This window comes from Vespa crabro, chromosome 2, assembly GCF_910589235.1.
Source record: "Vespa crabro chromosome 2, iyVesCrab1.2, whole genome shotgun sequence".
Classification (NCBI taxonomy): domain Eukaryota; kingdom Metazoa; phylum Arthropoda; class Insecta; order Hymenoptera; family Vespidae; genus Vespa; species Vespa crabro.
The window spans coordinates 20,375,739-20,386,972 of NC_060956.1; the positions used below are offsets into that span (position 1 = coordinate 20,375,739).

Sequence of the window (11,234 nt, forward strand, 5' to 3'; positions counted from 1 at the left end):
AGATATAACGATATCTAATAAATCACGATTTACTATAACTTTTTTTTTTTTGCAAAGTAGAGGAAAGGAAGTAAATGCGATTACTCGCACGGCTGATACTAAATTATTGATATATATATATATATATAAAAAAAAAAAAAAAAAAAAAAACAAGAGAAGAAAAAAAAGGAAAAATGGAAGAAGAAAAGAAACGATAAATTCGTCAGTGGTAACGATAAAGTTTTGAAAGATAAGTGTGTACATGTACAATCGTATGGGATCAATGAAATTGAGGGCATCCCAAGTACGATTACATGTCCGATCGATAGATCCCACGCGAAGTTTCCGTTAGGAAACTAAGATCCACTCACGCGATCCCTTCCGTGATTTTTCTTCCTTTATAATAACAAAGCGAGGAATTACCAATTTGAAGAAATTCTTTTCTTTCTCTCTTTCTCTCTCTCTCTCTCACTTTCTTTTTTTAATGTTAATATTATCTAAGAAAGACGATCACATACCTACACGTGACCAGTTTCTCACTTCCACAGACGTCCGATCGATTAATCACTCGCAATTACGCCTACGCGCGATCGATCGCACTTCCTTCGAAGTAAAGGATAATCCTCTTTACTCGACGCACTTATCCGAAGGATCTATTAAAAGGAAAGTAACTCGTACTTGGACCCATCGTGAGCCGGACCATCCCACGCACATAGTATGTCTACACATATAGAGAAAGAGAGAGAGATACATACATACGTACCTATATAGATATATACGTCCTATATATACCTACATATGGATAGGTACATCGGTGACAATTTTATCTAAATGTTTTATCTCTTCGGTATATACGCTATCGTATCTACACTTTGTAATTATCAGATATTAAAAGCTCGCGCTCTTTGAACCAAGTCCGATATCATGAATCCATTAACGTGGAGAGTTAACGTTACCGCTAAGACTCTGGTATATCATTATAATAATCACTTTTCTCTTATAACCTACAATTATATTAATTGCACGATGCCACATCTTGAACGCATTCCTGGGAAACGATGATAGTCACAGGTGGCATGAACTTGGAAAGAAAAATAAAAAAAAAAAATATATATATATATATATATATATATATATATATATGTATATAAAGATTCGAAGATTTGGACAAATATCATGTTATCGCGTATTTATGACAAACGATTGATTCACACGAACTATATATATATATATATATATATATACATGTATATATTTCTCTCTCTGTCTTTCTTACTATTTCACTATGATGTGTAACCTGTACTTCGTACGAAAGTAAACGGATATCTTATACAGGTAGTCCGACATCACGATTCTCTTCCATCCCTTCTTCTCTATTCCTTTTTCATCATCATCATCATCTTCTTCTTCTTCTTTATCTTCTTCTTCTTTTTCTTCTTCTTTAGGTTCTCCCAGGAGATTTCTCGTGACCTCGCGTTATGCGGACCACCTCGGCCTACTCCTACTCTCTCTCTCTCTCTCTCTCTCTCTCTCTCTTTCTCTCTTTTACTTAGCTATATTCAACCACTTTGTGTCTTTTTCTTTTCCTTTTTCTCCTCTCTTCTTTCATGTCGGTGGACTACCTACCAGCGGCCATTACGTACCACCAGTCTCACACTCGTCGCGGAGGAAAGCCGAAGCGTGGGTTAATATCGGCCGACAGTGCACCTGGATCGTTGCGTCTCTTGGATGAAAAGTGGAAGCGAGATGGAGGGATGAGATAGAAGAAGAAGAAGAAAGAAAGAGAAAGAGAGAGAGAGAGAGAGAGAGAGAGATAAGGTGGCGCGAAGGAAGTCGAAGGGAGGAGGACGTTTAAGTATCGCCTGGTTTCCCCGGTTCTTGCCAGCTGTTTACAATCCTGGAAGACCGAGGTGGTACATGCCATGGTACAACGTCCTGGTACCACCGACTATGGTAGCCACGACTTTCGTACTTGGTTAAGACGGGATATACGGAGGAAGGAACGAACGAACGAACGGTTTACAATGCTTACTAGCTAGCTCAGAACGGTCGATGCACCATAGTTAGAAATAACAACAACAACAACAACGACAACAATAACAATGACAGTGATAGTAACGAGAGAGAGAAAGAGAGAGAGAGAAAGTATACTCGAGTCTGAGAGGACATTGGAAGAGTTTCAACGTTTGCTGGTATTTCTGTTGCATTAAGTTCCACTTTCTCTGCTATTATTGTTGTTGTTATTTGCTGGTGTTTCTGTTGCATTAACTTCCACTTTCTCTGCTGTTGTTGTTGTTGTTGTTGTTGTTAGTTGCTGTTTCTGTTCCATCTTCTTTGCTGTTCTGTTGCTGCTGCTGTTGCTTCTTCTACTCCTTCTATTTCTCCTTCTTCTTTTACTCCTTCTACTTCTACTTCTTCTACTTCTCCTTCTTCTTCTTCTTCTTCTTCTTCTTACCTCCTCTGCTTACCTCGAACCAAGCTACCGGTTGTTCAACGAGCCAACGAGGGACAACGACGGAACTCCCTACTCCGGGATGAGGATTCTAAAGGTCGTTGCTTGCTCTAGCAGTATGCTCGATCGATCTTAGGGCGATGACAGAGAAAGCCGGGCGTGGTCCCGTCGGTTTAACCGAGATAACGTATCTCGAATTTTGTTGATCCCCCTAGCCGATAATTACCCATGTCTCAGATCTATGTAAATATCTCTCTCATGAATACTACGATCTTACTGATAATAATAATTTACTACTGTTAAGAATTATTTCTTCCTTATTCGTGTTCGCACATTGTACTAATGCCATTATCGTCATTTATAATCGCGTTGCATTATAAAATGAGCTTTTTCTTTTTTTCCTTTCATTTCTCTTTTTCTACTTTAAACTATAGAAAAGGGAAAGGAAAGGAAAAAAGAAAAGAAAAGAATTCACGAACTCTTTATATTAAATATTGTTAATAATAAAATTTTCAATGTTATCCTTCGAACGATTTAGAATCTTCGTATTTAATTACTTAGAATGGAATCATCTTATTTGTTGGATCATTCGTGATCTTCCATTTTGACGATCGTAAAAAACGAGAGAATCGAGTTCCAGGAATAGTCGAGCTCATATTTGCGTATTCGGAACACGTTCCGGAAGATATGCGAATTTTGGTAGTCGGCGGAGAAAAAAAAGTGAGAGATAAAGAGAGAGAGAGAGAGAGAGAGAGAAAGAGACAGAATAAAAAGAAGAAGAAGAAGAAGAAGAAGGAGAATAAGGAAAGAGTGAGAAGAGATGAGAAAGAGAGAGGAAGAACGCGTAGGATCACGTAGGACTCGCTAAGATTCGTTTGACCTTCGATCTCGTGGAAATCTCGGCCTCTCCATATCCGACGAACGATGTCGTTCGTTAGCTCGTTCCGCGTTTGCAGACACACATACACACACACACAGACACACATAGAGGGAGAGAGAGAGAGAGAGAGTTCTTAAGTGGTATCCTCATCGATTCCAAGAGACAAGAAATGATATCAATTCCGCGTGCCTCTAGCGATTCGATCTATCTCAGAATTGCGAGAGAATATTTTTATGTATATGTGTCTATACGACAGAGAGAAAGAGAGAGAGACTCAAGGTGAGAGAGGATATAAAACGTATGATTGTATTCAAAAGGACTTTACTGAGTTAAAGATCGTGCGTGTGTCGAATTTCATTTGTCAACAAAATAATGAGAAACAGAGAAAAAGAGAAAAAGAAAGAGAGAGATAGAGAACGAGAGAGAGAGAGAGAGAGAGAGAGAGAGATATCTCGTAACACCTTGGAAAATAACAAAATTACATCGTCGTATATCTCGTTTGTCGCATGACGACTCTTTCAACGATACCAAGAGCAATGGCTTGAATTTCAAAATGAGGATCGTGATGTACGAGAACAGTCTCTCTGTCTCTCTCTCTCTCTCTCTCTCTCTTTTTCTCTTTTTTCTTCTTGTTTCGTGCTACTGGCGGTCGTCTCACTCTCTCTCTCTCTCTCTCTCTCATTTTTTTCTTTATCTCGCGAATGAAGAGAAGCCGATAGCAGTGTCGATCGTGACCGTTCTCATAAATGTAATGAGTTCGAGTTGCTAATGATGGCGCGTTGATAATCATAGACATAGTTCGAAGGAGTGTACGAGGTGTGTTCTGGTTGAGCAATCAATAATCTTTAACACTGAAATCACGACGTCGGTCAATTTGCTTCTGGCCTGATTCAACGACTTGTGTATTCTCTCTCTCTCTTTCTCTCTCTCTCTCTCTCTTTCTTTCTCTTTCTCTCTCTTCATTAACTGCTCCAGGCAAATCGCTTCCATTTATGCTTTACGATCGACTAAAGAAAATCGTGAGCAGGCTTACGATTGTGTAACGCCCTCTTAACGCCCTTCTTCTTTTAATTTTTTTCTTCCTTTTTTCTTTTTTTTTATAATTTTTTTCTCTCTCTCTCTCTGTCTCTCTCTCTCTCTCTCTCTTTTTCTTTTCATTCTTTCTTCCCCTTTTTTACAAAATCGATTCGTTTCAATCGGCCCGGCGATCGTCTTTGAATTATTCCGCCTTAATCTTCGAATCCTGGACTCTTGAAACGGGTTCGAACGAGTGGAAGTAGAATGCCAAGGACGGACGATGCTAGATAATTCTATGGTGTACGAGAGCCTTTGATAAATCTACGAAGAGCACGCGAATAGTTTATGAATTCTACAGGTAAACCTTGGTTATAAAGAGATATAGATAAAAAGAGAGAGAAGAAGAAGAAAAGAGAGAGAGAGAGAGAGAGAGAGAGAGAGAGAGAGATAAATAAATAAATAAATAAATAAATAGATAGATAGATAGATAGATAGATAGATAGAGATAGAGATAAAAAGAGAGAAAGAGAGAGAGAGAGAGAGAGAGAGAGAGATAGAATCTCTTGTAAATCTAACGAAAATCCTATAGAAGATTTATATCAACGTGGATACTGCACGTTTCCTATAGGCATTGATTAAAATCCAAGTATAGTGGTAACCAGTGTTGGCATTAATACATGAACGAAGTATAATGTATTTTATAGTAGAAGTAGATCGAAAATTATCCTTTCTTTTGAAAGCGACTTAAATCTTTACCGTGAATACTTCGGCAAGTAACTTCCAAAAAGAAAAACAGAGGAAATCTTGCTCTCTCTCTCTCTCTCTCTCTCTTTATCATTCTTACCAAGACAACGTCCTCTGAATGTCGTTCAGTGCCGATCCCGCAGACACCATAGCAGTAGCTGACATAGGAGTAAAGATACGAAGAAGGTAAAACGAGTGAGTGAGTGAGTGAGTAAATAAGTGAGTGAGTGAGTGAGTAAATAAGTGAGTGAGTGAGTGAGTGAGTGAGCGAGCAAGGCTCGTGCCCTGCCCGGTGACTGAACTCACACCGCATTTAGCTGAGCGTTCGCACACACGCACACCCACGTAAACAGTGTAAAGAGAGACCTACGGAGGTGGAACTCTCATACATAGAAAATCTCTTACGGATACGATAAACGAACCGAACGTTCTTCGAAGAACTGAGAATCTCATCGGGAACTCGCCATTGCCGGAGAACTCGAATTAAGATGCATCTTCTGTAAGTGAAACAGTCTGATAGTGAGAGGGAGATAGGAACAGAGAGAGAGAGAGAGAGAGAAAGAGAGAGATGTGTGTGTGTGTGTGTGTGTGTATATGTTTTTGTATACATTTTGTCCGTGTGCGTCCGTGTATATTTGTGTGTGTGTGTTGCTGATGACTTCCGTTACGTTCTTCACAGAAGAGTAACATTCGTTCGTATCGGCGAATACAAAGAGGAAACTCCTCTTCTTCGAGTCCCCTCAACGCTTTTCGAAACCATCGAGATATACGAGTGAGCAGTTTGGCGCATGAAAGGATAAGCTGCTCGACTATACATACACACTAAATACATATATACATAGATACGGAAAGCGAGGTTCGCGACCCGTTAGACTCTTGTTCGTATAAGTATCTATCTCTGTGTGTGTGCTCATGTGTGTATGTATATGTATGTGTATATACATGTTACAATCACTCGAAGAAGAACACTCGAGGTCCACTCTATATAGTAAACTCAAGAAAAAGTTGTGCTTTCGTGCCGGCCCAAGTACGAGTATTGCATCCAACTGACTTTCGAGTTTTAGCTTCGGTTAAAACTTCAAATTAAATGACGAACGTGAAGGAGACGAGAACGTGACGTGACGAGACGAGTTCATCTAGTCGGTTGATTTACGTTATCTTGTTAATTTCAATATAAAATAAGTTTCTATTTACTTACCTTGTCTTCGCAAGTCTTGTGACAGATGTATTTGCATACTGAAAGTAAAAGGAGATTTTTATTAAAATTGACGCGTTTGAGTAGATTCATTATTGGGATTATATAAAGAGATTTCTTTTTCTTTTTCTTTTTTTTTTTATCATTGATCGAAAATATTAGTAATTACATTTTTTTTGTTCGAAGATAAAAGAAAAAAAAAAAAATGAAAGGCAAGAAATTTTTGAATCCCTTTAATTTTTCGCGCCTATTTTAATCTTTTTTACCAACGATCGATTGAAACGAATAATACCGACAACGTGTCTCTCTATTACCGAGACTCTTACAGTTCACGACTTTATCGACTCACCTCTACAGCACGACGCTTGCTTGATCACCGCCTGATGGCACAGATGACAAGGTCGGGGCTTGCGCAATTGCTTCGTTCGGAACACGTGACACTGAGGTTCAAAGTCGCTCTGAAATAGAAAAAGGAAATGAAGTAAGAAAGATTAAAATTATAGATGATTAATACGAAGAACCGTAATGGATATCGGACGATGACGGGATAAGAAAAAAGAAAAAAAAAAAAGAAAAAGAAAGAAAAAAAGAAGAAGAGTGAAAGGAAAGACGTTGACGAAAAAAGAGAGAGAGAAAAAAAAAGGAAATAGAGTCAGGCAGAATTCTTTTAGAAATTCTTGAAGTCTACATTATTTTTTTTCCTTTTTTTCCTTTTTCTTTTTTCTTTTCTTTTCCTTTTTTTTTTTTTTTTCATTTTAAAATCACATTTTCTCTCGATCCATTTGAATCTGACGACTCCGAGGTTGCTTCTTTTTAAGTGAAAAAAAAAAAAAGAAAAAAAAGAAAAGAAAAGAAATGGAACGATTGTGTAACTTTTGATCTATTTCTTTCTTTTCTCTTTTAAAATAAATTTCTATATCTTTTAATAAGTATCTAATTTGTCTTTAAAATCTCGACTGCGTGAGAAACTGAATGTTGCAAGGATATTGGGTCGAGTGAAATCGTAAAAGCAATTTGTCCAACGTTATTACCTGTCCGACTGTTAACATTGTCATGTAAAGAGAGAAAAAAAATAAAAGAAAGAAATATAAAAAAAAAAAAAAAAAAAAAAAAAAATAAAAAAGAAATAGAAAAGAAAAATATGCGAATACAAAAGTCAACTTGTTAAAACAACGGAGTTTAACGGAGCCGTAAGATCGACAATAGCGGCATTGGGAAAGTTATGTACAAGCAAGCTAGTAAGCAAGCAAGCAAGCAAGCAAGCAAGCAAGCAAGCAACCAAGCAAGCAAGCAAATGCCCGCGGCGGCATCTACGATCCATCCCATGGGTGCACGGTTTGCAATTATAGTCACGCAAAGCTTCGATCTACCATGAGAAGTGAATACCCTATGGTTTCACCCACATTCAACGGCACCCATCTATACATCCATCCATCCATCCACCCAACCATCCATCCATCCATTTATCTATCTATCCGTCCGTCCATTTATACATCCCGAATTCCCAGGAAACAATCGAGGACGAGACAACTGTCAGTCAAATTTTCTTTCTTGGCCTACTTGACGTTTAAGATATACCTATATTATTCTATGTGAACGCAAAATTATCCATGGCGAATGTATAAACGAATGAAGATCACGACATGCGATATAAAATCATACGATAATACGAGATTCGTTTAATAAAAATTGTATTTACCGATAAATTGAACCCTATATATTATTATTATTATTATTATTATTATTATTATTATTATAGTCTTGGTTTTTTTTTCTTTTGTTTTTTTTTTTTTTTTTTTTAGAAATTTATTATATTTAAATAGATGGAATTGAATTAATACGAGGGATATATAATAGAAAATAATAATGATATCATAAAATGGAGCTATTGTCTTCATTTATCTTTGATAAATGTATCAAGTCGTATATTACTAATGAAATATCTTAGAACGATGGTATCATTAATATATCTTAATCATAAGCTTTGTCGGAACACTTCCCCTGTAATTACGACGTCACGATCTCCAGAGAGAGTAACGAGAACGGAAAGAAGGCGAGTTTCAGGTGCGACTACTATACATATATATATACATATATATATATATATATATATATATATATATATGGTGTTGGAACGTACATAGATGCTTTTTAAATCCCGTCCTCTTTTCGTTGATCAGTAAACCGTAACGTTACATACGAAACGCATTCCGTATTATCTTTCTCTCTCTTTTTCTCTCCCTTTTACTCTCTCTCTCTCTCTCTCTCTTTCTCTTTCTCTTTCTCTCTCTCTCTCTCTCCCTCTTTCTATATCTCTTTCTTTTCTATTCGCTCTTTCGTATCCCTTTCGTTTCTTCACGAGTGTAAATGGCAATAAATCGTTATTACCCCGTTCGTTATGAAAGAAAAAAAGAAAAAGAAATGACTAAAATTACGCAAGAGACCTTTATGTAGGCAGGTCTTCGAACACATAAAAGTACGTACAATTCGTTGCAAATCATTTCGCGTTAAAAGTCCTTGCATTTATCTTACTAATCCTCTCATCTAATCGACTATATATATATATATATATGTATATATGTATATGTATTTATGAAAGACCTTTGACATCACAGCGAATGAATAGTCACCGTTGATCACGGACAACTAATTGATCTCTAATCTTCGATCGAATCGTGCAGGACACCTTCTCCTCCTCCTCCTTCTCCTCCTACTCCTCCTCCATTCTCCTTATCCATCACCTCCTTCTTCTTATCCTACTCTTAGTTCGAACTTCGACTTTTCGCTTTCATCTCTTTCCGAGGGTAAAATTATTGCCTTAACTTTAAAATGCCTTGAACTGACCCGACATTTGCCTTCGACTGTCTATTTTCTTTTTTGTTTTCTTTCGTTTGTACTTTTATTCGTATTATTATTATTATTATTATTATTATTATTATTATTATTATTATTATTAATATTATTTATTTTCTTTTTTTTGTTTCTTTTCTGTTTTTTTTTTTTTTTTTTTACATCTCTTAAACTTTCGTTTCAATTAATGAGCTATCAAATGTGCAATAAACCTACTGACTTAGATTTCCCTATCATTGGGAATGTAAAGGATGAAAGGAGTAAAGGGGTAGTAAACGGTAAAATCTTGAAGCAACATTAAATTCTTTTTACGAGAAATTATATACTAGTATATAAATAAGATGTCGGTGTAATAACAGTCGTTGTAAATCCTTATAGTTATGTACGTATATACGGTAATTTCGTTAAACAGTAAATTTATTTTTTCAATTATAAAAACGAATCGAACGATTTTAATATTTGGAAATAATGAATTGAAATACATGTAAAAATAATCCAATTATTAATGGTTTATAATGACATGTAATATACAGATAACATAATCATATATTTATATGATTATTATATTATCTTGTAAGTTTCGTCATTTTCTATTGTCAATTACAAACATAATCATTGGTTAAATATTCCTAAGTTTCGAGAATAATTGTATTGAATTTTTCTTTTTGTCTCTTTTGTTAAATTAATAAATTATGATCGATACAGAAGAGTTATACCAATAATAATTCATACCATAATACGAGGGATAGTTTTATTTTTGCGTTATTTTTATTCCTGTCTATATCCTTTTCTTTCATTATTGTTTTCTTTTCTTTTTTCTCTTTTTTTTTCTGCTCTCTTTTTCTTTTTTCTTTTTTTTTTTCTTTTTCTTTTTTAATCTTTTTTTTCATTCGATCAAACTTAACGACGAATCTGAACTCGTCGATGATTAAAATTCGCAACTGTTTGAAACACAAAACCGCAGGGGGTAGAACACGTCGAGTTAATAAAAAAAAGGTCGATCAATGTATCCGATATATCTTTAACCGGTCGGGACGATTTAACGTCGCTTTCAATATAATTTACGACGACGGCTATCCTCGGAGCTATAACAAAGTCATCCGATCGAATCATCGTAAGGATCTTGAGAAGATTAATTCGTTGAAGAAACGCGATCGTATCGCGAGAAAGACCGAACCGCCATAAACTCCAAAGGGTTTTAACGGTTAAAAGATAGGAAAGGGTTGTACTTTTCTCTCTCTCTCTCTCTCTCTCTCTCTCTTTCTCTCTATCTATCTCTTTTCATTCTATTCTTTATCTTTTTTTTTTCTTCTCATGCTTACGGTTCATTAATGAGACAACCGGTCATCCTGTTAATCATAAGATCAGGAGCAATCACCGACGCCAACGAACGAGTTCAAAGCTCTTACGAGTGATTCGAGTGGAAGTAAATGCGTTCAATGTCGGTATGTTTGCGTTCTTAAGTCTCTACCGATTTGTAGTGCTAAAGAGAAAGAGAAAGAAATAGAGAGAGAGTGAGAGAGAAAGGGATGAGATGGGGTTGGCGAAGAGAGAGAAAGAGAAAGAGAGAGAGAGAGAGAGAGAGAGTGAAAGAAGGTATGCAGAAGAAGAGCAGGAACAGAGACGGCTTTGTCGGGTTCTGTTTGCGCTTTGACTCGAAACACTTCGACTTGCATTAACCACGAAGATACAAAGACAAGAACCCGCGTAGTTTGCTCGTACCACTTCATCTCCTTCTGTATCTCTCTTCTTCTTCTTCTTCTTCTACATCATCTCTCTTTTTCTCTCTTTCTCTCTCTTTCTCATTTTCGCTCTCTCTCTCTCTCTCTCTCTCTCTCTCTCTTATTTTACTTTATGAATTCTCTGTACAGTTTGATGTACACACTACTCGCTCTTACTCGCTACTACTTCCTATAACATTTCTCGCGGGAAAAGCTTTTATCATTTACTCGAACTTCTCTAATAATTTTCATTCCATACAATAAATATATGTATGAGAGAAGAGAAAATATATTTTATTATTGATCGTGACTTTAATAGTTGATGTTAGGATTATAAGGGAAATAATTTATTTGTTTCTCTTGCCTTCGGGAATATTCGTCTCTATTAATTTCGAT

At 36.3% G+C, this 11,234-nt stretch overlaps 2 protein-coding genes across 12 annotated transcripts in view; one reads left to right on the forward strand and one right to left on the reverse strand.

The window, feature by feature from the left end:
- Positions 1-11,234, reverse strand: part of LOC124433166 (tensin-like) — a 169,741-nt gene that overhangs the window by 103,167 nt on the left and 55,340 nt on the right. For all 10 annotated transcript variants that reach the window (XM_046982865.1, XM_046982863.1, XM_046982868.1 and 7 more), the window contains exons 3-4: positions 6,617-6,725; positions 6,271-6,308 (exon numbers count right to left, since the gene is read on the reverse strand). In XM_046982865.1, the coding sequence (XP_046838821.1) occupies positions 6,271-6,308; positions 6,617-6,725 (147 nt within the window). The remainder of the gene's footprint in view (positions 1-6,270; positions 6,309-6,616; positions 6,726-11,234) is intronic.
- LOC124433167 (putative sodium-dependent multivitamin transporter) overlaps positions 1-11,234 on the forward strand; it is a 64,886-nt gene that overhangs the window by 26,021 nt on the left and 27,631 nt on the right. The window contains exons 1-2 of one of the 2 annotated variants that reach the window (XM_046982881.1): positions 159-694; positions 1,425-1,932. The exons of the other annotated variant lie outside the window; for it this stretch is intronic. Of the exons in view, the coding sequence (XP_046838837.1) occupies positions 1,897-1,932 (36 nt within the window). The 5' untranslated portion in view covers positions 159-694; positions 1,425-1,896. Of the gene's footprint in view, positions 1-158; positions 695-1,424; positions 1,933-11,234 lie in introns of those variants that run through there. 2 annotated transcript variants of the gene reach the window in all.